The sequence below is a fragment of the Heptranchias perlo genome, chromosome 2, assembly GCF_035084215.1.
Source record: "Heptranchias perlo isolate sHepPer1 chromosome 2, sHepPer1.hap1, whole genome shotgun sequence".
Taxonomy (NCBI): Eukaryota; Metazoa; Chordata; class Chondrichthyes; order Hexanchiformes; family Hexanchidae; genus Heptranchias; species Heptranchias perlo.
Window position 1 is genome coordinate 32,603,725 of NC_090326.1, and position 26,131 is coordinate 32,629,855.

The 26,131-nt window shown below is 44.9% G+C and overlaps 1 protein-coding gene across 4 annotated transcripts in view; it reads left to right on the forward strand.

The window, feature by feature from the left end:
• Positions 1–5,326: 5,326 nt before the first annotated feature.
• The window catches only part of ripor2 (RHO family interacting cell polarization regulator 2), an 85,107-nt gene continuing 64,302 nt past the window's right edge, over positions 5,327–26,131 (forward strand). Inside the window, exons 1-2 of one of the 4 annotated variants that reach the window (XM_068001686.1) lie at positions 5,357–5,397; positions 9,872–9,947. Coding sequence is in view for 3 of the 4 variants with exons in the window: in XM_068001687.1 (XP_067857788.1) it covers positions 16,564–16,612 (49 nt within the window). In the remaining variant the exon portion in view is untranslated. Of the gene's footprint in view, positions 5,398–9,871; positions 9,948–16,490; positions 16,613–26,131 lie in introns of those variants that run through there. The other 3 variants (XM_068001685.1, XM_068001687.1, XM_068001684.1) reach the window with 3 other exon arrangements.

The following is a 26,131-nucleotide window of genomic DNA, read 5'->3' on the forward strand; positions in this document are numbered from 1 at the left end:
CTGGCGAGGTGAGTAAGTGCAGGTAAGATGAGGATGAGGTTTGAGTGGGTGTGAGGGGTGATGTGACAGAGTAGTGTTGGCAGTGCAGAAGGAGATGTGCGGTGGAGGTGGTGATGTGGCAGACGGAGTGTAGGGGAATGAGTAAGTGTACTCACTTTGGCTGACCTACTTAGGTCATTGCAGTGCCTCCTGCACTGTATGCAGGTGCGCGATATGTTGGTGGTGCAGGTGACCTCCTCTGCCACCTCGAGCCAGGCCTTCTTGGTGGCAGAGGCAGGCCGCTTCCTCCCTCCCGCCGGGGGGAAGATCTCTGTTCTCCCCCTCCTCCTCACCCCATCCAATGGTACCTGGAGTGAGGCATCATTAAACTGGGCGCAGCCTTCCCCCTGGGCTGCTCCATGCTGTAATTTTTCCTATTTCTTGCAGCATCAGTCAGTGGAGGACTGCCCCTTTAAATCGAGCTCCTCCAGCTGACAGACCTTACTGCGCATGCGCAGTCCGCCCGACGCGCAGCTTAGCAGCGGGGAACCTGGAACAAGAGGTAAGTGGATCCAATCAGCCTGCGATTGCGCGCGGGGCAGACTGATTTCACCGGGCACGTTACCCACGCGCCCAATCGCCCCCCCGCCGCGAACCCGCCGCCCTGGTAATATCGGGCCCATAGAGTCTACAAAGGGCTTTAGACAGGTTAAGTGAGTGGGCAAAAAGGTGGTAGATGGAGTATAATGTGGGGAAATGTGAGGTTATTCATTTTGGTAGGAAGAATAAAAAAACAGAATATTTTTTAAATGGTGAGAAACTGTTAAATGTTGGTGTTCAGAGAGAAATAGAAAAAGTTAGTATGCAGGTACAGCAAGCAATTATGAAGGCAAATGACATGTTGGCCTTTATTGCAAGGGGTTTGGAGCACAAGAGTAAGGAAGTCTTACTACAATTGTACAGGGCTTTGGTGAGACCTCACCTGCAGTACTGTGTACAGTTTTGGTCTCCTTATCTAAGGAAGGATGTACTTGCCTTAGAGACCAGTGCAACAAAAGTTCACTAGATTGATTCCTGGGATGAGAGGGTTGTCCTATGAGGAGAGATTGAGCAAAATGGGCCTATACCCTCTGGAATTTAGAAGAATGAGAGGTGATCTCATTGAAGGATATTAGGTTCTGAGGGGGCTTTACAGGGTAGAGACCGAGAGGTTGTTTCCCCTGGCTGGAGAGTCTAGAACTCTGGGGGCATAGTCTCAGGATAAGGAATCGGCCATTTAAGACTTAGATGAGGAGGAATTTCTTCGCTCAGAGAGTTATGAATCTTTGGAATTCTCTACCCCAGAGAGCTTGAGGTGCTGAGTCATTGAGTATATTCAAGGCTGAGATAGATTGATTTTTGGACTCTAGGGGAATCAAGGGATATGGGGATTGGGCCGGAAAATGGAGTAGAGGTCGAAGATCAGCCATGATCTTATTCAGTGACGGAGCAGGCTCGAGGGGCTGTATGGCCTACTCCTGCTCCTATTTCTTATGTTCTTATGTCCTTAAGCAAATCGACAGCTGCAAAAGAATCATGGTGAATGGAGGGCCAAAGGCTGGATGGGAGTTCGATAGAAACTATATTCTGAAAATGAATTGGCAGACTCGGTAGCTTCTAGTAGGATGTCAGGAGCAGTTTAATGCCCTGAAACGGAGTCTTTGACTTTAATTGAGTGCAACAGCCTGGTGTGGAATTGTGTAGCATGAAACAAGAGTGCAATTGAATCAGAATATGACAGCATTACAGACAGTGCTATTATAGCAGTTAAACTAAAAAAGGAAATGAGAGGAACAGGTAAATGAATATCGAACTGGGAGGACTGAGATAAAGAGATGGAAAAGTACTGGAATATTTGAAAGAAAAATGGGCAACCGTGAAAGCAAGCCACAAAGGAACAATATAAAATTATAGACACTTGCAACACTGAAGTATCTGTGGTAGTGAATTTCTTTACAGAAAGGATATTCAAACGTTTTTAAAGTAATTTTATGTCGTTACCATTGAGTCATACAAGACACGTTAACCAACTTTTTCTCATGTTATGATAGAATACAAAGTCCGATTCTGTGGTCCTGCGTGCTGAGGGAACGGGTGCACAACTTGCGTAGAAGGGGCGTGGAATTGAGAGAGCGGGCTCTGAACCAATTTCTTTCTGGTCTGCATTTCTTGCACTCTTCTATTTCTGCACGAGCCTCATTGAGGTCACAAATTTAACACTCACTTGTGCACCAGTGAAGCTCCGCACCGCAAGTGCAGCCTTGGAAAATTACCTCCTATAACTCAAATCATGAATGTGCTCCCTGCCCTGCTACTAAACTGTCCTCTGTGCTGTTGGCGGGCCCACTCAGTTCTATAGTTTGGAAGGGGCAGCCAGCATGCTGTGCTCCTACGCTTCAAAGCTGGTCCTTTATTACCCACCGCCATTGCTCCCACTGCCTCAGCAGCGGTCACTGAATCACCCGATGCTCCCTCATCTTTGTCACTAACATTGCCTGCTGGTGCCTGCTTCAAATATGGGTGGTGATGGTTGGTACTCAGATGTGAGCTGCTCTTCTGCTGATGCAGATGACAATTCGCTGAATTCTCCTTGCTGTGTGAAAATGGTACATTAAAAGCGGAGGCAATGCTTGAGATGCTCAAGTGACCGCTGCTGAGGCAATGGGAGCAATGGCGGTGGGTAATAAGGGACCAGCTTTGAAGCGTAGGGGCACAGCATGCTGGCTGCCCCTTCCAAACTGGGTATGGATATAGAACTGAGTGGGCCCGCCAACAGCACAGAGGACAGTTTAGTAGCAGGGCAGGGAGCAGCCCAAAATGCAGCGATCAGCGCTTAGCTGATTTGGAGCTCACATACGAACGATGCACAAAGCTCGTTAAATCTCTAAGGATATTCAAATTAAGGGACTACCTCATATTGCAACCGGGGCGTCCAAGCAGAGCCCCAGCTGCTAAGTACACATTATCACGGGAGGCCTGTTGTAAGTAAAAAAAAACATTTTTTTGGGGTAACCCTAACCTTGCGCCAGGGCCACCCAGCCTACCTTCTCAGTCAGAGTTAGGCCTCAAAATTCTTCCCCAATGTGAGCTCCTTACCCCCTCTCCCCATGGATCTGTCCTGTTTAATATGCTGCTGGTGCCTGAAATCCTGCAAACTTGGTGCAATCCCAGCATATCACACGCTATGCACTAGGAGTGTCAGAAAAATATTTACCTGGCTCTTGGTATTTGGTATATCTGAACCCCAGATCATGTTAAACTTAATCATTCTGTGGCTATTGTCCCAGGAATGCTAAGCTCCACTTTTTTGTATATTGTCAGGTTCTTTAACAAAGACCAGGTCAGGATGAACACTGCCTGTCACAGCTTCCTTGGCCATAAAGCTGTCATGCATTACATATACCAACTCTGACTCTAAACCACTTGGGGTTTTCACGATTTATATTTGGTTGATTGAAATCTCCCATTAAAATAGATTTTCTGTTCTTGCATATCCTTTTTATCTTCATATAATTTTCCTCCTTCTGATGATGACTTGCTGGTCAGTAGTACATTCCTGGTGTCCGCTTAGATTTATATGAATGTTTTTCCTTTAAATTCATTTTCTCATCATAACATGTGTAATGCATAATCCTGCTTTTTCATTTTTAAAGCTTGCCACATTCTTGCTAACATTTCGCTGTCACTACAGTATTCTCTGCTCAGCACACCAACTCTTATTTGAGTATAATATAGCCTGCGTTCCTGTTTCTGGATAATTACTTTAAGAAGAAAAATGTAAAAGTGTATGGGGAGGAAACAGAAAAATGGGATTAGTTTGATGAGAAAGATGGAAATAAGACTATGTAAAATCAGCCCTGATGGCCAGATACTTTTCCGCTGTTAATACTAAAATCGTACTTCACGATCTGCGTGATCAAAAGTTGCACCTTCCCATAGATTTTGTCACCGCCACATAAAAAAATTTCATAAAACAGGATTTTTCTTCACGTTGTCTTTGAAAAAGTAATATTGGTCCATGGACTCTTAATTAAAATTGTAGCAGATTGCAAACCTGATAGCATGTGAGAAAAATAAGAGGCTAGTTTGGCGCCTGTGTTCTTCTGTGTGCTATTTTAACTGGTCGCATTGGCCCATTTAATATAAAAAGATCAGGCCCTCTGTTTCAATAGCAGAGGAACATTTCGCTCAGAAACTAGCATCTTCACACCTTCCAGAACCTTTTATGCGAACATGTAGTACCCGGATGGTAAATTGCCGTAATCCTGGATATTTATGGTGAGCTGTTACATTATAATAGACTCTGCCCTCTCAGGTGGACGTAAAAGATCTCATGGCACTATTCAAAGAAGAGCAGGGGAGTTCTCCCTGGTGTTCTGGCCAATACTTATCCCTCAACCAACACCTAAAACGAATGACTTAGTCATTTATTTCATTGCTGTTTGCGGGAGCTTGCTGTGCGCAAATTGACTGTCGCGTTTCCTATATTACAACAGTGACTACACTTCAGAAGTACTTCATTAGCTGTAAAGGGCTTTGGGACCCCCTGAGATCATAGAAAGCACTATAAAAATGCAAATTCTTTCTTTCTTTTCTTTGATGTGTTAAGTATTCGTTCATTAATATTGGCAATCATTTCTAGCCCAAGAGATGCATGGAAAATGAAGCAAAGAGGGTAATTTTCTACTTTTAGCACTTCCGAGCAGAGCATCGCACACTGGGATTGCATATTGGGAATAAGGGATGCGAAGGCTGGCGAGCCTGTTACACAGCATGTTCAGTGTTCCGCTGTAAATGGTCACAAAATTGAACGGGTTGAGTAACGGGTAAGCTGTTCCTCCATGCCCAGTACTCTGATGTGGGCTGTTGGGGGTAGATGTTGACTTTGTGCGATAGTATAAAACGGGTGATGGTGATTCGGCAGCCTGCTTTACATCTCTCCTCGGTTTTTATGTCCATTGACTTCAATGAAAATGGGGAGAGATGTAAAACGGGCTGCTGACTCACTATCACCCGATTCACACTATCGCGCAAAATCAAAATTAACCCCGTGGTATGTGGTGCTCTGCTCCGAAGAAGCAAAAAAGTGTGGAAAATTGCCTCTTTAATTCCAGTCACTTTTATTGAAGCAGTTTGGTGACCACCTGCTGAGAGAAATGGCGTTTTGTTATCATTTTCACGGTCTTCACGTTATGCAGCAACTCAAAAGCAGAAGCCCCAGTTATCTTTGATCTGCTGAAATTGTGAGGAGGAAATGACGATGAATGGATAATTTTAGCACTATAAATAACTCAAGAGTCTCGGCTACCAGGGCAGCTGCAGACCGTTGTGCCAAGCTCAAGTGCAGACGTGTTCGTGAATACATGGATGAGACTTCGGGTAATGTAATACAGACACCTTTGTATCGGTCAGCCGTCCAGTGATAGATCTCGGTTCATTTCCTTGTTATTTATGCCTTTGATATGATAGCAGAAGTATTGATGATAAAATAGAGGGGAAAAAGCAACTTTGGCTTCTAAGCTACCTTGCAGCAACTGTTATTTCTTCAGTATAAGAGTGCACCTTCTAGGACCGGTGTTTAACCCTTTGAGGTTGCAATAGTGGCTTGGGAACACAAAAATAAACACCGTGACAACAGGGTAGGAGTTTTTAGTCCATTTGATGAATAGACGATTGTTCTGAGGTTTTGTATCTTTTCCTAATTCTGCCTTCATATGAGAAATATATAGAGATTGCTTCTGCAACATGGGCTGGGAGATTAGTTGCTCATACATGAAAAGAAGCATTGTACAAGAATAGAATCCATTATGCTGCACACCGTGTTCTTCTCAGGCCTGTTTTGATACATTCATTTCACAAACATTTACTTGAGCCGTTTATTTGTTTATTGCAATGTGATTGGGCAGTGAGTATGTATTGATCTCAGCATTCTAATTTCAATTTTATTAAGGATGTTGCAAGCACTTCTTTTAACGTATTTTTAAAAATTTGCCTCCTCCCCCTTTTTGATATTATTTTGCTCTGCGAGGGAAAGCAGGTGACCTGCTCCCAGTGGCTTCCTACGTTCCTTAGTGAACAGCCATTCGGAGGTGCATGAGCGTCTCCACGGATTGGTCTGACCTCCAAGTTTCTCTCCTTCACTTCCACAGGGAATCATCTGCTCTGTGCCAGGCACCTATCCTGGTGGGCTGATGTGCATTAGGAACTCATGTTTTTTGAGAAGTCATAGAGGTGGACCAGCATCATAGCACTTAGTGACACAACATGTTGGGTACACCACATTGTGTCTACTGAGAGAATTCTTAATGCCCCTGCATAACTCAGTAATCTGCAAGTCACATTTTGATATACAGGATACTTCACACAGATAAAGCCCCCAATTATTGTTTTATGCACTATTGGTTACTGGGTTCTATTTCAGTGTAGTGAAGTAACAGTGGTATCTTTGGGGAGAGTGAACTGAATTATTATGACCTTGTAAGAACTGAGCCGTCACCTATATTATGGTGGGCACTGTGAAGGAGTGTGTGCGTGTGCATGTGTGTCTGTGTGTGCGTGCATGTATGTGTATCTCTGTATGTGTGTGCGCACACGCCTGCATATGTGTGCATGCACAAGTAGGTGTACTGTTTTTTTTACAATGATTTGTTCTCAGGATATGGACACTGGTAAGGTCACATTTATTGCCTATCCCTAGTGGCCCTGAGAAGGTGGTGGTGAGCCTTCTACTTGAACCACTGCAGTCCGTGTGGTGATGGTGGTCCCACAATGGTATTAGGTAGGGAATTCCAGGATATTGACTCCGTGTATGTGTGAGTACATGTGAGTGTATGTGTGTGTATATGTATATAGAAACAGTACTGTTTTGCATTACTGGTCCTCATAGTGTGCCAGCAGACAGATGTGATCATTAGAAATTTCTTGGGGAGGGAGAGTTCTCCCAGTTTCCAGCTGTAACTTTGGTGAGAGATCGGTGGAACCCCTAAAGATAGGGGGAAAGGGCCGAGTTCAGTCATTTACGCCGTTTCTCTGTGGGACCGCCAATCTCCCACCATGGTTGTGGCAGGAGATTAAGAGAACTCAGGTGGAACTCAGGGCCATTTTGTCGATTATAAATCATCATGGCACAGAAGGAAGTCTCAAGGAGGCATCTTTGGCACGCAGTTAAGTAACTCCATGTACCTTCATAACAGCCTTATAGTGCCCCAATGGTGTTGCATTACTAAATTGAGCCACAGATGGAGGCCATAGAAAGTGATGGATGCCAATGGCTCAGTGGGTAAATGCACTGCAGGATGTAATACTGAGCCATTCGGAGCAGAACGCTCCAGATTTGATCCCCCAGTGTGTGCTCAAGCAGGTCTCAATCAAGGTGGCGGTGTGGGCACCACAATTGCCCTCAGTGTGCCTGGGCTAGGTGATGGAAAACCAACCCCATTCCCATCCTTGCTGACAGTTGTGCCTCTGGGGGATGTCAGAGCAGGATAGAATTGGGCTTGACATATGATGGTTCCCATGGTTGAATTACTCACTGATACTATTCTGAACTTGTACATGAAGAATTGCTAGTTCAGTGAGGTACAAACAAGATTGCTGCCATCCATGGAATTTGCAGTGGCGACCTCCATGTGAGGAGGGATGAGGGGAGAATTTTTGGAGGGAAAAAAGAAACAGCACAAAATTCTGGGGAAGAATATTATAAAATAAAACAGAATTAAATTATAAAAGTGTTTAATGTGTGTGCTTCATGATGGACTTGTTATATACCATGTGTTGCTTATGCCTTCTCCACTCTCGCTGCAGTGGATGATGTTATTTTTAAGACTCTCGATCACGGTTAATACTGAGAATCTGAGTGGTTAGGAGATTGGGCACTGCAATCTCCTAACCACTTAGTTAATAACTGTGCCAGTGAGGTAGAGGAACCCTAGCAAAAACATCATGCTTGGTTTTCTTCTTGATTGTTAAGGAATAGCTGACACTCTCTAGAAAGATGTGGTTCTGCAAATTGATAAAGGAAAGCAAAGATTCAGCTGGTGATATCTGATGCCATAAATGACACTCCTGGACTCACTAAAAAGATAAACACGGAACACTTAACAAATTAACAAGCTTCTTAGTTATGTGTGTTCTCTGTACACTGGTCCGGAGTATGTCTGTGTATGTTCTACACCAGTATTTTAAAAGCCAGTTTGTATGCAGATCAAAAATTTTTTTTTTTGCTAAAGTATTTACTATTCCTCCCCTTCCTTCTTCCGTTTTGGTCTCCTAGTCCCACAAACTATCCCTGGTTAAGCATTTCAGTTTTGAACCTCCTCTCAGCCCATTGCCAGTGCCCCTCTTTAACTGGTTTCTGAGGGGTTGGCCTATGGAGACTCCATCTATGATTTTCCCCTCACTCCCTCTCTCCCTTTGGAGACATGCATAGCTCCTGTCAGCTATTATCCACAATGGCACAGTTGAGATTGCAAACTCACTCGGGGACAATTTTAACCTAACCCGCGCGTTGGGAAACTGAGAATAATTGAAGTCAATGGATAGTAATATTGGGCGAAGTGTAAAACTGGCGTTCTACCCGATCCCGTGGGGTTCCCACCCAACGAGTTTGGTGTGTCGGGGATTGCACAGCAACTTGGACGTCCCAAGGTGCTTCATTATCAAACAAAATATGACACTGAGTCACGTAAGGTAATTTTAGGACAAGTGACCAACAGTTTAGTCAAAGAGGTAGGTTTTAAGGAGCATCTTAAAAGAGGAGAGAGAGGCTGAGTGGCAGAAAGGTTCATGGAGGGAATTCCAGAGTATAGGGCCTAGACAGCTGAAGGCACAGCTGCCAAAGGAGGGGCGAAAGAAATTGAGGATGTGCAAGAGGCCAGAATTGGAGGATCACGGCGATCTGGGAGAGTTGTATGGTTTCTGGAGGTTACAGAGATAGAGGCTGGAGTGGCAGTGAGAGGTGGTGTTGGAAGCATTGCTAACTTTCATCCACAATGCAGACCAGTGCAAGTCCATGTACACTGATGATCAGCATGAATGCCTCTGCTGCACCCCTGCACCTGCCCTATCGTATTGATTTTTAAATTAGTGAAGTGTAAATAAGATAGAGGACATTACTATTTATCTTATAACTAAATCTTTAACCTTACTGTTTAACCTAGATGCAGGCTAATCACATGAGCCTTGTGAGGAATGGATATATCTGTGGTTGATAATTGAGTTCAGGTGTCAGTGATTAGTTCAGCTGATTCATAACAGGAGAATATGAAAATTCATGAAATAATTTTCTTATATCAGAAATTAGTCTCATCAGGACTTTGGCTTTCCATTAATACTGATATAATGGGCTCAACTTTAAAAGGGTGGCGGGATGGCAGCGGGGGGGTGGGTGGGGTCAATGGGTGTGCGGCAAACCCGAATTTAAAAAAAACGTACCTCTCCCCAGGCAATTGCGAGGTAATTGATGCTCATTAATCTTGTTTCCCGGTTTTGGGCCCGGCAGCAACCTGATTGACAGGCTGGCTGCCGACAGGAGCTGCAATGGCGAAGGTGGAGGGGGGGAGAAAAAGAGAGAGAGACATCATCAGGTGCTGGAACAGAGAGTGGGGGGGGGGCACAAAGATGGGGGGCTGGACAAAGATGGGGGGGGGGCACAAAGACCGGGGGTGGGAGGGACATCGGGCATCATTGGGGGGAGGGGGGGGAGACATCGTGGGGGTGAGACATCGGAGAAGAGACATTGGGGGGTGGTGAGACATCGGACATCAGAGCAGGGAGGTGCAGGTGACATCGTTTGAAGGGTAGGTTTATTTATTTTTTTAACTTTGTGAAATGTTATTTTCTTTAATTTATTTAGTTTATTTTTGCCTGATCCGGCCCTTCATGCCTGGGTTTCACCAGGTGTGAATCAGAAGCGTGGGAAAGCTGCCCAGGTAAGTTGAAAATCGTTGTAACTACCTACTATGTAACAAATAAAGTACCTTAAGTACCTCAATGAGGTACATTTGCCTCTTTAAATATCGTCCCACCGGTTTTAATTACTGGTGGGACTTCCAGATTCCAGAGCTGTGCGCACACAGATGCGTCTGTGTGAGATGCGGAAGTCGGCGGGTTGCAGCCGGGTTCTTTACCCGTTCGGGATTTTACCGATTTTCACTGCCCCCAACGCACCCGGACTTTCATTTGAAAATCGAGCCCAATGACTGCCACTCTAAAGACCTCACGGTGTTGGAAAAGCACTTCAACCTGTTCCTGTTGTGAATATGCTGTCGTGCCCTTCTCCCTAATTGTGCTGCCAATGTTGAGTTGTTCATTTTCTTCACAGCATCCTGATCATATACACAACCATATGTACATATACTAGACATCTGATCAATGACCCCTTCACCACCGGCCTCTCTCTCTCTCTCCCCCTCACAGCCTCTGTTGTCTCTTGCTATCTTATCGATACTACTGTCGTCGATCGTATCTCTCTTGTTTCTTTGAAGCTGCAAATATGCTGTTCTATACACACTTCCTCCTTCCTACATCCTCACTGTGTTGAAATCAAGACTCATTGCACCAACAGATTCTTCATTAGGACCTCAGTCATTCCTGCTTTTAAAACCCAAGCTTAGAGTCACTTCACCACTACTTGAACGGCCTGTTTCTGTGCTATAAAATTCTATGTACTTCTATGTAATTCACTTTGAAAGTTTGACATAAGAGGTTGGATTCGCCGATCCTGTAGTCCCAGCACTTATAAAGGACCATGGGCCAGAAATAGGGCTGTAAAACTGCAGTGCTGATTCTCCGACCCGCACTCCCTTTGGGCGCAGCTCCCCACCGGGAGCCCAGCATCTGTGAATTTACCCCAAGGTGTCAAAATGACTGCACCTGTATGACTGCAATAAATAGCTACACCTATACTTATGAAATACAGTCTGTCCCACTCGTATGAATACCTGTTGAATGTAAACTTCTGGTGAGTGCATCATTTCTTCAAAGACAAATTGTTCCATTTCAATTTCACTGGTGCCTTGCTATTATTAAGTTTGTACTCCACACTCTGTTCTCACTGATGTAACTGTGAATTGTCCCTTGCACTGTAAAGACTGCGCACTAAGTTCCGTAGGCAGTCCTAGGGTGTCCAGTTATATTTATATGAGACTAGGGTTGTCAAACCTCCAGGATTGTCCTGGAGTCTCCCGGAATCAAAGATTAATCTCCAGGACACTGCTGCGAGCAACCCGGGAGAAAAATCATAGGGGAATTAAAAAAGAAAATTGTGAGATTTTTCATTTGCTTTGAACACTTTAATTTCTTAGTTATAAAAGTATTGGAGATGGGAAAAAAAGGCTGTTTGAGTGGACGGGGCGTTGGAGACGGGAGGTCATGTGATGAAACCTCCAGGAATATGTCCAATCAAAGTTGGCAACCCTATACCAAACATAGGCTAAATTTTAGTTTTGAAGTATGCGTGGACACTCACAGCCTCAGGCTGCCCGTCTCAGCGACTCGAGGTGCTGTTTTGCCAACTTTAGTTGGTGGCACGAAGCACCGCATCACAGGTGCTGGAATGTTCTGTGTGGTCTGAGACAAAATGGCGTCACACCGCACGGCACAAATGCAGAGTATATTTCCTCCTCGTTACGAAATGGTGGGAAGGAACGAAAAAGAAAGTTGCAAAAGCCATTTTCGGGTAGCTAAAATGCATCCTTATATGGACTGTCAGTTGTGGTTCAGTGGTAGCACACTTGCCTCTAAGTTAGAAGGTTGTGGGTTCAAGTCCCCCTCCAGAGATTTGGGCACATAATCTAGGCTGGCAGTTCTGAGGGAATACTGCACTGTCAGAGGTGCCATCTTTCAGATGAAATGTTAAATTGAGTCTACCCTCTCGTATGGATGTTAAAGATCCCACGGCACTATCAAAGAAGAGCAGGGATAGTGTCCTGGCCAACATTTATCCCTCAACCAACATAAACTGGTCATTTATTTAATTGCTGTTTATGGGACCTTGCTGTGTGCAATTAGCCTGCTGCATTTCCTACATTACAACAGTGGCTACACTTAAAAAGTACTTCATTGGCTGTAAAGCACTTTGGGATGTCCTGAGGTTGTGAAAGGTGTTATATAAATGTAAGTCTTTCTCTCTTCTTTCCTTTTTCAAAATTGACAAAAAAAATTTTTTCAAAGTTGAACTTGGCCCAGGCATTCCACTCCCTGTGGGATGTTGCCTATCAGACAGGTATAAAGATTTAAATAATTTTGGCAGCACATCGAGGACTGCATTGAAGAGTTAAATCATCTGTTATGTGTTATCTATAGGAACAGAGGCTGGTTACCAGGGACACTGCCAGGAATAACTCAGCTGTCTGTCTTCAACTTCACTCAGATTAGCACCAAATCTGTTTAATGTAACTTTAAACTGAAGCATGCCCCTTATTTTTTTTCATAGCACGTCCCTTTGTTTTGAAGAGCTGATCTATTAAAGTTTATTTGAACTTAAAATGTTTAGACAGTTGGAGAAAAATAGTTTTGACATCCGCCGGTTGCTAAAATATATAAGTGAGGTATAAAGGCAAATAAAGTTTGAGCAAAACGTCACTCAGCTTATTCTTAATCATCTGAGCACCAAATGATGTCACAGCTTGTAGCAGATGTATCTGCTTTCCGTCTGTTAAGGAAGAATTGGAAGAATTGTATGCACTAGGTAACAAACTAAGTGATGGTTTTCAAATATATGTGAGGGTTTGTGTGCATACATAGCTAAGACTGATAACAGGAGAATTATAGTATAATGGATCCTGGCAGTGCTGTCATAAACCTGTCATCCAGTCTTGGGGTCCTGATGAAGATCTGAAGCTTTAGAAAAAACTCCATCTAGTTCAAAGAGGGAACCTTTATTGCATTACTAGATAAACTATGAGAAATGGCCTGATGTTAACTTACCCTGTCAGTATAGGAGTAGGCCTCCCTGCTCAGCTTGTTAAACATTTTCTCTGCAGAGGATAGTTCACCCGAGATTGCTGGATGCGATGATTCATTGTGATGAATAACAGAGCTAGGATGAGACAGGATGTGTTAAGACAGAAAGGGGAATTTTAATCCACCCCGCTCGCTGGGAACGGAGAGGACATGCAGTTAAAATGGCTTGGGAGTACTTACCGCCCCCTTTCAGCCGAGGCACCCACCTGCTTTTGATGAATACATGCAAATTGGGGTGTCATTGGGACCCTGATTGCATCTTAACAGAGAAGTAGAGGAGACTTTCTAAGTCAAAAATTTCCCTTGGTGAAGCCAGGAGGAGCAGGAGAGCCTCTGCTACTCTGGGCTCCCCCACCCCAACACCACCATCCCACTTAAGAAACAGCCCCGATCCCTTACCTTGGTGCCAGCGGGTGGGCGGCCTCCAGGCCCCGTGGTTTGGACCTGCCCGATGCTGGCCAGCTGCCTCCCTCCTCCTGTTTCAAGTGGGGCAGCCAGCCAGCAGAATGCGGTAAATGAGGCCCAGCCATTAAAATTGGCCAAGGCTTCCCATGGAGATACCCGGGATGGAAGGCCTTCGGCTCCCCCCTCGCCCCACTCCACCACCCATCCCTACCCCCCCCCCCCCCCCACCCCGCCTCCCGCCCAAGAGTTCAAATCCACCCTAGAACGTCTAAGTGGTGAGTAGAATGCTCCAGGCCATTGCTAATAGTTTAACGCTAAGTGAGATATAAGAAGGCTGCCAGTGCCAATGGAACTGAATCTAAACATCAGCAAAAAGTAATAATGTCCTTAAGTTTCTGTCAGGAACTGCGAGCCTGGAAACAAATGGATTTGCTGATGTTAAGGACTTTCTTCCACTACCTCAGTAGTGTTCTGTTGAGCTTGTTTGGATTATAGGTCACCATCTCAGGTGAGACAACCTCTTTATATATTTCAAATGTTTAAATATACAACATAAACCACAGGTCCCTGATATGTTCTCAGAGAATAAACCATATAACCCCCGTGCACAGCAGCTTGGCGGGATTCTCCATAAACCAATGGTCCTGATTATTTGCCAAGAAAAATAAATTGACTTTAAATTCATAATTCATAGATATTTTCCACGAATTCCAGCTAGACTTCCCATTGCAGGTTTAGTGAGAGAATGCAGGGATACAAACCTGGTGACATCATGTAACGTTGCCTGAAATCAACATAAAAACGAAAAACGTTTATTTAAACTTTTTTTAACGCAAAGGCTTTGAATGAAAGAGCACAGGGTTAGCAGTGTGTATCTTTAAAAAAATAATCTAACTCTTGCCTTGACAAAGTTTTCTGTGGCTGTTGCATGGAGGTATAAATGGCAGAGCTTAAACAGCAGTCTGCACTAAAGTCATGCTGTGTAGCTGTTCCTACAACTGTTTCCTTTAAGAAATATAGTTCATCATTTCACAAATTAACAGCTATTCATTTCAAATGTTGGTGTTTCAGATCATCATAATCATTTCAAAATGATTGGTTTCATTATCCCAATATCTGAATAAATCATATCAAAGATAAAATGATTATATAAGAAAATAGATATCAGCATCCCACACATTCACAAACTCCGCCAATCTGGCTGAACTCTGTAAGAATCCTCTGTGCGGCCCCCGTAGCAACTTTAGTCAACATCTTTGGTGAAATAATATCAGCCTTTACAGATAGGAGACGATCTTATAACCTTGCAGGGCAGTCTGAGGTAATTCCTATCCGAGTGTTTATTTTACTTCAGCAACAAGGGGACCGTGAATCTTCCTTTTATAACCCTACTGTACGAAGTAATGACAGACTAACATCCAAGGCAAATGAATAATTTACAACTGGACATTGTAATAACAATACAGTTGGAGCTCTGCGATCTGGTCAATAATAGATCGTCACTGGCAGTTTTCATGGATATTGCACAGAGAGAAAGAAATAAGTGTGCAAGTATTTTTGCTTTCCTGATCAATGCTGATTATAGGTCTTGTAGAACAATATGTGCAGGGTGGGCTATTTGTGATTTATGAAACTATTTAAGTAGTCGGGAATGTCTAAATAAACAGCTGTGGAAAGCTGAAGCTTGCTATACTGTGAAGCAGCTGCCAGTTGCTCGCTTTGTGTAACAGATGACGCAGAATCCCAGGCTGCACCCAGGCTTCTCTCTCTCTTTCTCTCTCTCTAAATTATCCCTTGAGACAGAGCTACTTTTAGCATCAGTCATTTCACAGTAAGCAACTGGGTGAAGAAGACAAAAAAAAATCTTCACTGGCCTTTTTGTCTGGAGTGAGACAGCGGGACTCACTGGTGCCAGCCTGTGGGTAGCAGTGTCTCACCACCTGGGCAAGAAAAGGTTTCTTTGAAAGGGAACTCAGCTGAACGCTAACCAGCCAAACTTTAACGAGAAATGCATGAAGTGGGTGTCTCCTAGCCAGTGAAATGTCCACACTGTGAAGATTTCCTTTAAGCTGCACTCACCATTCTGATGGGACCCAGAATTCCTGCTGTATGAGAATCCTGAAGGTAAGCGTGACTCTGATCTGCAGCTAATGAGTACAGTCTGTGCCAGTAGCTCACATTAGATTTACTGTAAAGCCAAGTGTTTGCTGTGGTGATTCTGTATCAGCGTTGATAATAAGTTTCAGTAACAGGGCACCCCTCACTGTTCAGTGATATGCCACAATCAGTTTAACAGCAAAATAAAATGGAACAGACCCCAGTCACTAAAACTTGCTTCCAGAATTATGTTAAGAGAGGCTCCAGGCTATTACACAGGCTGTTATAGTCATGTTTTTATTTTCATATCCCTTGTTATGTTCTTTCAGCACTGCTGAGGGCAGTTTGCACTGACATTTGGACATGGTCCATTGTGTACTAGTGACACCCCATTAAAACTATACCTTCCTACAGTTTGATTCATGTAACTTCCACGATTTTTTCTGCATTTTTTTTCTTGCTGGAACATTTTGGAATTGTTTTCACTGCTTTGCATTGACTTCTAATTTTACAGAACTCAAATTGAAAACAACAATAGCCTAATATTCCTGGTGATAGTTTTATTGACTAGATTTGAAACATTTCTACAATGTCAGCACAGAGACCCACTACGTCAATGGGTATGCTAGGGTGGCAGTATTGGTGACTTTGACAAAGGTCAAGGGTTGACCCTCTTGCCTCATTCTAGGATGTGACACTCATTCCCGATGCCAGTAATTCTTGCCATTACACAGCATGAGCACGTGCAAAGAGAGGAACCGGGGGGAGGATGTTCTGGGTTCAGCACCCATGTAATATCAACCCAAAGAAGCACCTAACCCTGCAACTTATTTTGCAAATATTATTTTTAGTGGGAGCTCGGTTGTCATGAAAAAAGTGCTTTTCCATTTTTTTTTGTGTTTAGGGGAAGGAACAACTGTACCTCCAATGGTACTGTACTCCCTCAATACTGCACTGAGGCATCAGCTTAGATTATGTACTGAAAACTCTGGAGTGGGTCTTGAACCCACAACCTTCTGACATCAAGAGGCAGGAGTGCGACCACTGAGCTCCAAGGCTGACACTTAGCCCAACCTGCAAATGAGGCAGGATGGACGTAATGACATTTCCCACTTCCATTTCCCTGCAGGTGTGCCAGATGGACACAGATTTAAGATAATTGGCAAAAAATCCACTGGAAAATGAGGAGAAATTTTTTACGCAGCGAGTTGTTATGATCTGACTTATGATCACTGCCTGAAAAGTTGGTGGAAGTAGATTCAATAGTAACTTTCAAAAGGGAATTGGATAAATACTTGAAAAGGAGAAATTTGAAGGGCTATGGGGAAAGAGCAGGAGAGTGGGTATAGTTGGATAAAGCCAGCACTGGCATGGTGGGCCAATTGGCCTCCTTCTGTGCTGTATGATTCAATAGGTGCCTGAACACATGTGCCCTGAAGTTGGCATTGCATTTTGTGTCCAGCCCCGTTCAGGTTGAAAGGCAGGGGCAGGCAGCAAGGGAATGGAGGACCCGAGAAAACAAGTTAGCATTTTTTGGGGAGGCAACAGCGAGAAGGCCCTAAAGCCAGAAGCCATTACATTGCTGCAAGGCCTCTCAGGACTACAGCAGTGGTTGGATTTCCGTCCTCATTTTCAGGCAAGGCTCTGCCAGGCAGGCTTGCATGTGGAGTGTGTTGGGCCCAGGCTAATGACCGAAGCCACAAATAAGGAGGGGTTCAGGTCAGGCACTTTTTGAGGAGCTTTCACTTTCTGAGGTATGTGTGCGGCCCCCAAAACTCCATGGTTTGCAATGTGTGGCCTCCAAAGACAAAGAACTTGGACACCCCTGTTCTAGAGTTTGCTCGGTTACCCTTGAGGATAAGGGAGAGATTGCACAAATGGTACCTGCACAGAGGTCTGCTTTCGGTTCATTGCCTCCCTCAGAACAGCAAAGAAGAGACAAGGTCTCCACCACTGCAGTGGCAGATCAGACAGAATAGGGTTAGTGGTCTGGGGACTGACGAGAGGATGTTGAGAGAGGGGAAGAACTGTGAGAGCTGGGGCAGTGATGAGTATTACAATATATTTGTTCAGAGTGGGAGGTGTGACAGAGCAGGGTTAGTCTCACTCAGTAATAATTACACTCTGACCATGTCTCTGACTGTAGAAGAGTGCAAGTCCTAAACCTGGCTCCAGTGTGCGTTCAGCCAACTGCTCTAGACATTAGAAACATGAGGGGATGAATTTCCTCTGGGCTTCTCCCGCTCCGCTGCCGTCATTTTGACAGGAACCCAGTTTACCCGTGTAAGTAGGGTTTCCACTGACCTTCTACTGAAGTTACAGAGGCGAAGTGGGGGAAGCCATGAGGAAATTCAGCCCCCCATGGTAATCAAGGATCCCATACCATTAAGCAGATGATTTAAAGAGGTACCGTCCCTTGTGGAAAAAGTTTTGTTAAACTATATTTTATTTGATACGAACGAACTATGAGTTGTTTCTGTCACGCTGATGGCCCACCCACAGATAGTTTGGCACAATTTCCATTGCCTTGTTCTTGTAAAGAAATAAAAAAAGGAAAGGTTCGCTGAATACTTTTTTTTGTGTGAAGACGGCGCCCCTTTAAGTAAAATGGCAGACGCTGACTAGGTTTTATGTCTGAGCCTCTGCAGGACGTGGTTGCGATAAAAGAGAGATAGGTTTGTGAATGAAAGGATGAAGTGCTGGATTAACAATGAAACAACACAGCAGCACTACATGTCTTCCTTGGCACTGTCAACCAGCAGTTGTCTCTGTTATCTACTACGTGCCTGCTCTGCTAGAGGCTGCTTTCTCTGGAATCCATATTTGTTGTCAGTCAGTCATTAAGTGAAGGCTGTTAAGCGACTCAGAATAGACCCTCTGATACTCGGTGGAATATGCGATTAATGGAAATGATTTCCCACAGGGGGGACACCAGTTCTTTCTATTCTAACAAAGATAGTGACTTATTTCCTCTGGTGGGGGAGTCCAGAACAAGGTGACATAACCTTAAAATTAGAATTAGGCTGTTGTGGGTCAATGTCACACAAAGGGTAGTGGAAATCTGGAACTCTCTCCCCCCCCCTCAAAAAAGCTGTTGAGGCTGGGGGTCAATTGAGAATTTCAGAACTGAGATTGATAGATTTTTGTTAGGTAATGGTATTAAGGGTTATGGAACCAAGGCGGGTAAATGGAGTAAAGATACAGATCAGTCATGATCTAATTGAATGGCGGAACAGTTTTGTGGGGCTGACTGGCCTACTCCTGTTCCTATGTGACATGATTTTATTAGCAAATGCTGTGGTAAAGGAAAGAGTCAGCTCTTAGTTTAGTTTTCTCCCTTCTTGGCCTGACAGCCCTGACTGGAATGGAGGCCAATTTGCTTCCTTTCTCCTGACGTATCTGCCTCCATTGTTTCACCGGGTTCCCCCGTAGGCTGAGAATACAAGTCTCCACCCCTTCTGACACGTGTGCCCAAGTAAGGGGCGGATGGAGGTACTGCTCCTTAGTAGCCCTTTGTCAGCTGTGACTCTTGCCTCTGAGTCAGAAGGTCGTGGGTTCAAGTCCCGCTCCAGAGACTTGAGCACATAATCCAGGCTGACACTTCAGTGCAGTAGTGCACTGTCGGAGGTGCCGTCTTTCAGTTGAGGCATTAAACCGAGGCCCTGCCTGACCTCTAAGGTGGATGTAAAAGATCCCATGGCAGCATTTTGAAGAAGAGCAGGGGAGTTCCCCCCCAGTGTGCTGGCCAATATTTATCTGTCAACCAACATCACTAAAACAGATTATCTGGTCCTTTATCACATTGTTGTTTGTGGGATCTTGCTGTGCATGAACTGGCTGCCCCGTTTCCTACATTACTACAGTGACTACACTTCAAAATTACTTCATTGGCTATAAAGCGCTTTGGGATATCCTGGGGTCGTCAAAGGCAATATATAAATAAAAGTCTTTCTTCCTTCTCCTGTCCAAGGCTGGGACCCAATCACACAGTTTTGGCTCCTACGTATCTATACGCTTTTAAAAACCTATGTGTAGGGTTTGCATTTCCTTCCTACAAACCTTACCTTCTGTTGTGGTTTTTGGTTACACTTTCATGTAAATTGCTATATCAACATTTTCCATTCAATTTTGCAATTTTAGCTGTCACAATGTAATTGCAGGCACTGATCACTAGGTTGAAGTTTTTTTGAAGTCTTTCTCCCAAATCCATTGCCACCTCATGTGTATAAAAAAAAAATTCATCAAGTGCCCATGGGCAACTCTGCGGGCAGTGTAGTAATATCTTACTCGAACTACAATCCAACCTGATCTATCGCCCCACCACTTTATCATCTTCATAATATTGTCAACACATCATGTTGCTTGTAAGCATTTAAAATGTGACTTTTGCACCTAGTGTCGATTTACAAGTTCCCTTTACGAGTGCAATTCTATTAGGAAGCAGCAAGTACTTTTCTTCAAGCATTTTTTTTTCTGTGTTTGAGCTGATTTCCAATCTCATGCAAATAGTTTTGTGTCCCTCTCACTTAAAAAAAAAACACACCATCGTCTGACCTTCCCCTTGAATCACTTCCAGCTCTTTCATCACTTGAGGCCTCAAGGTGACAAAGAAATGATTATTTGCTGTCACATGGCGATTAATGAGGCCGAATCAATCCCATTTAATTCTATTAAGATTTCTATTAAACTAAGATGTCTTGTGATTGAAATGGGAATGCTAGAGTGTGAGGTTAATTCAATTCCTCATATAGATAGGCTAATGTGGAGTGTCCCAATTCACTTTGTATGCAAGCAAATTATTTTTTTTTAATAATTAATTTCAGGTAAATTACTACTTGTCATGATTAGGAAAAGTGTTAAGATTGCTCCCAGGTTCAATCTCTGGCCGGTGCTGAGCGAGCTACTATTGACTGGGGACGGCAGTTTGGGATGTTACAATTGGACCAGCGCTCCTGCTCCGGGAATATCCTCGGGGCTTCTCCCATTCCACCACCCTAACTGCGGTGGAAGTTTGGAGGGAACCTTGCTCACGGAGCCAGTGGCTCGGATGGTAGCACTCTTGCCTAGGAGTTAGAAGGTTGTGGGTTCAAGTCCCACTCCAGAGACCTAAACACAAAATCTCAGCTGACACTCTAGTATAGTACTGAGGGAGTGCTGCACTATCGGAGGTGCTGTCTTTCAGGTGAGACATTAAACCAAGGCCCCGTCTGTCCTCTTAGGTGGATGTAAAAGATCCCAGAAAAGTAGGGAAGTTCTCCCTGGGTGTCCTGGCCAATATTTATCCCTCAACCAACATCACTAAAAACAGATTTTCTGGTCATTATCTCATTGCTGTTTGTGGGAGCTTACTGTTTGCAAATTGGCTGCTGCGTTTCCTCCATTACAACAGTGAATACACTCAAAATGTATTTCATTGGCTGTAAAGCGCTTTGGGACATCCTGAGGCCGTGAAAGTCTCTCTTTTATCTTTTACACATGCGAATGGAGTTTCTGTCGGACTTCTGCCAAAGTTACTTATGGAGGGGAGAAAAGAAACATCCAAGTGTCCCACTCCTGATTGTTTTGTGGTGACGCCTGCTTGAGAGAGCTTGTGTATGGGTTTTCCTGGGGTGCCCCACATGGTCGATTAGCCTGTCATCGCCCAACATCCAGGCTTACACACGAGGGCTGATTTTCCAAGTCTGCAGCTGTTGGCGGGGAGCCTTATCCATTGACCCGGAATCTCAGGAAACCTCCAGCACGCTTCCCTCAACCTTTCCAGCCATTAAAAGAAAGGGAGGGGATTTTTCGTGTGGGAGGCCTACTGGGTGAGGCTCCCTTCCGGCAGACCAGACTTGCAGGATCTAGCCCACGGAGAGTGGAGTTTCGAGCGAGTTGCTGGAGGGTGGCTGACATCAGACACCAACTCCAGCCCTACAACCCTCCAAGATCTCTGCACTCCTCCAATTCTTATCTCTTGCGAATCCCCGATTTCCATCGCTCCATCATTGGCTGCCATGCCTGCGGCTGCCTAGGCTCTGGAATTTCCCCCCCAAACCTCTCTGCCTCTCTCTGCTTTTAAGACCCTCCTTTAAACCTACCTCTTTGAACAAGCCTTTGGTCACCTGTCCTAATATCTCCTTATGTGGCTCGGTGTCAAATTTTGTCTGATTACGCTCCTATGAAGTGTCCTGGGAAGTTTTACTATGTTAAAAGGGCTATATAAATGCAAGTTGTTGCTGTTGTTGTCGTCAACCACGTCAGGAGAGGATGGGACATAAAGATCAATTGAAATTGTTCTATCACACTGTCCCAACATTATCTCTTCTTGTAGCACTAATATAGCATTCCCTGCTTCTTGCCTGGCATTATCACATGGTGCAAGCTCTAAAACAATAGCTGCATTTAATGTTGTGAGCCTGACCTTGTGACTGATAGTGACTCTTGTGAATTATTTGTGATGTGAATCAAAGAGATCGGCCTTAAATAATTGATAAAAACAATCAAATTGTAAACTAGTTCCATGTCAAAAATGAAAGAAAAACAGTCGTGTCAGCTTGTCCAGAAAGAGAGGAAGGAGAGGTGGAAGAAAACGAGCTCACATTCCGGGAAAGACCTGCTCCGGTCACTATGTCTTGCGACATTGTAAGAGTTTTTGTGAAGGTTTCCGGTTCGGTATTTATAGCAAAATGGTAACTGTCCATTTTTTTTTGAGTGCCCGCTCTCTGAACATTAAAGAAAGTTGCCAGTGAAATTATAAAGTGTTTCAGATGGCTGGTGGAGGTGGGGTCCACCTAAGGGGGTCCAGACCTGGATCTTGACCTGAAGTATTAACCTCGATTTCAGCCTCCCCCCTTCACAAGAGGGCCGAAAGGGCCTTTGAAATTTACTAGTTTGGCTGGTGCCGCCATGGTCCACTCGAGTGATGCTTTCTGCCACTCCTCCTGCCAATCCCCGCACCCACCTTGGCGGGCACCTGAGATGCATGCATAACGTTCTGGGCGTCCACCGGTAATACTGAAATCAGGGAATGTTCCCATGGTCTCAAATACTCAGTAACAGACGTTTCCAGTGGGCCATCCCCCTAAAACCCTTACACTGGGATCACTGTAAGGGTTTTAGGGGTAGATATTAGTCTCGGCCCACACCTAGAGAGCCGAGGCCATCCTGAAGTTGGGCCTCAGGGCTTATCTACATTTTCGGGGTGAACTACCTGGCAGTTTGCCCCATGAGACAGATTAATGTCCCCCAGCAGTGGTCCTCAGATAAGACCCAGGAGGGCGATTGGATCGGGCAATGATGCAGCCAGTCATCAGGACTGTGGAGTCGGTGGTGGGGAGGGGGAGTGCTGCTGCTCCTCCTGGCTCCACAGAAAGGGTTTTTTTAAATGAAAGAAAACTTACCTTTCGTTGGAGGCCACAGGGGCTATTGATGAATCCTGAGTAGGGCAGGTCGTGCTCGTCCGGAACAAATTTTGTAGAGGGGTCCTTCAACAGACGGTAGGCCTCTCTTTAATATATTTAAGGGATCTATTGCCTGTTGGGACGCCTAAAAAATGGTCCCCATGAATATAGTAGTGGGACCAATGCCTGTGCAGGTTGGGCGCCCACCGTCCAACTGCTAAATTGATATGATTTGCGCCAGTTTTATACCCGAGAAACAGGTGCAACGGATACCAATTTCTACCCCTTAGTGTCAGCACCCTGGGAAAGCCTGAAGGGGTTCACACGCCATAGCGCTAGATTATGTATGCACATACTCTGCATTAGGGTACAGTCGTGACTTAAGATAGTGCTGATGCAAAGCACACTTTGTGAAGTGATAGATAGTGATGGATGTTATCTTGAGTATTTCGTTTGAAGGCAGCTGACAACAAAGGCTATGGACCCCGACAACATCCCGGCTGCAGTGCTGAAGACTTGTGCTCCAGAACTAGCTGCGCCTCTAGCCAAACTATTCCAGTACAGCTACAACACTGGCATCTACCCGACAATGTGGAAAATTGCCCGGGTATGTCCTGTCCACAAAAAGCAGGACAAATCCAATCCGGCCGATTACCGCCCCATCAGTCTACTCTCAATCATCAGCAAAGTGATGGAAGGTGTCGTCGACAGTGCTATCAAGTGGCACTTACTCACCAATAACCTACTCATTGATGCTCAGTTTGGGTTCTGCCAGGACCACTCGGCTCCAGACCTCATTACAGCCTTGGTCCAAACATGGACAAGAGAGCTGAATTCCAGATGAGGTGAGAGTGACTGCCCTTGACATCAAGGCAGCATTTGACCGAGTGTGGCACCAAGGAGCCCTAGTAAAATTGAAGTCAATGGGAATCAGGGGGAACACGCTCCAGTGGCTGGAGTCATAGCTAGCACATAGGAAGATGGTAGTGGTTGTTGGAGGCCAATCATCTCAGCCCCAGGACATTGCTGCAGGAGTTCCTCAGGGCAGTGTCCTAGGCCCAACCATCTTCAGCTCCTTCCCTCCATCATAAGGTCAGAAATGAGGATGTTTGCTGATGATTGCACAGTATTCAATTCCACTCGCAACCCCTTAGATAATGAAGCAGTTCGTGCCCGCATGCAGCAAGACCTGGACAACATCCAGGCTTGGGCTGATAAGTGGCAAGTAACATTTGCACCAGACAAGTGCCAGGCAATGACCATCTCCAACAAGAGAGAGTCTAACCACCTCCCCTAGACATTCAACGGTATTACCATCACCGAATCTCCCACCATCAACATCCTGGGGGTCACCATTGACCAGAAACTTAACTGGACCAGCCATATAAATACTGTGGCTAGAAGAGCAGGTCAGAGGCTGGGTATTCTGTGGCGAGTGACTGACCTCCTGACTCCCCAGAGCCTTTCCACCATCTACAAGGCACAAGTCAGGAGTGTGATGGAATACTCTCCACTTGCCTGGATGAGTGCAGCTCCAACAACACTCAAGAAGCTCGACACCATCCAGCTTGATTGGCAACCCATCCACCACCCTAAACATTCACTCCCTTCACCACCGGCGCACTGTGGCTGCAGTGTGTACCATCCACAGGATGCACTGCAGCAACTCGCCAAGGCTTCTTCGACAGCACCTCCCAAACCCGCGACCTCTACCACCTAGAAGGACAAGGGCAGCAGGCACATGGGAACAACACCACCTGCACGTTCCCCTCCAAGTCACACACCATCCCAACTTGGAAATATATCGCCGTTCTTTCATCGTCGCTGGGTCAAAATCCTGGAACTCCCTTCCTAACAGCACTGTGGGAGAACCGTCACCACACGGACTGCAGCTGTTCAAGGCGGTGGCTCATCACCACCTTCTCAAGGGCAATTAGGGATGGGCAATAAATGCTGGCCTCGCCAGCGACGCCCACATCCCATGAACGAATAAAAAAAAACAGGAAGCTGATACTGTAACATGAAAGAATTACCGAGTTTCACAAACAAACTTTAGAGAGATTGCTGGGCCATCCCTGACCTCTTCCTGACCTCAAAAAACAAAGTTCAGGAAATGTTAAGTGTTAAAATGTTTGTTTAGATGCTTTAGCGCTTGATTTTAATACTGGCACTACACAGTTCTCTGCAGTTTTCCATTGCTGAATTTCAAACCTTTTTTTTGGTAATTAGCTTCAAAAATACAGTTGCAGAACAGAACTGCAAGGAAAAAAATAATACACAAATTATAAATTTAAGATTGAGATTTTGGACGTTTTGGTTGCCTTCATTTAAAAATCTCTGAGGTACTTGTCTCCACAGAGTAATAAAAACAAGCTGTGTTAATGAAGAACAGAATAAATACTTGTTTATGAACGGGACTGAAGATTGTAAAGAGCACATTTTACAAATGCCTGCTGTTGACCGGGAGCCTCAGCCACTGGCCGGGTACATTGGAACATCACTTTCGCATTGCAGATGACCTTCGGTCTGTGCATGTGCCCACATGCACCCAGTATGGGCGGCTGCCAGCCGGGGCACCCCATTGCTAGCACTTGTTAGTAAAATTGTCCTTAAGTGTAGACGCGAATAATCAAACGTAACTTTGCACTGTCTTTGCCTGCACTGTTCCTTTGAAGATGTTTTTGTGGCTTTGGGGCAAATATAATGTGTGAGTTTTGCATATATGCAGTTCTTCTTTGTTGCCAAATCTCGTACATGTGCAGTGCTGCATTGTTGCTGAATCTGGCAAATGTGCAGTGCTGCGTTGTCTTGAATGTGGTACATGTGCAGTGCTGCGTTGTTGCTAAATCTGGCTCCTGTACAGTGCTGCATTGTTGCTGAATCTGGCACTTGTGCAGTGCAGCGTTGTTTTGAATGTGGTACTTGTGCAGTGCTGCAATGTGTTGAATGTGATATATGTGCAGTGCTGCATTGGTGCTGAATGTGGCACACGTGCAGTGCTGTATTGTTGTTGAATCTGGCACGTATGCAGTGCTGCATTGTGGCTGAATCTGGCACATATGCAGTGCTGCATTGTTGCTGAATCTGGCACATATGCAGTGCTGCATTGTCGTTGAATCTGGCACATATGCAGTGCTGCATTGTTGCTGAATCTGGCACATATGCAGTGCTGCATTGTTGCTGAATCTGGCACATATGCAGTGCTGCAATGTTGATGAATCTGGCACATATGCAGTGCTGCATTGTTGATGAATCTCACACACGTG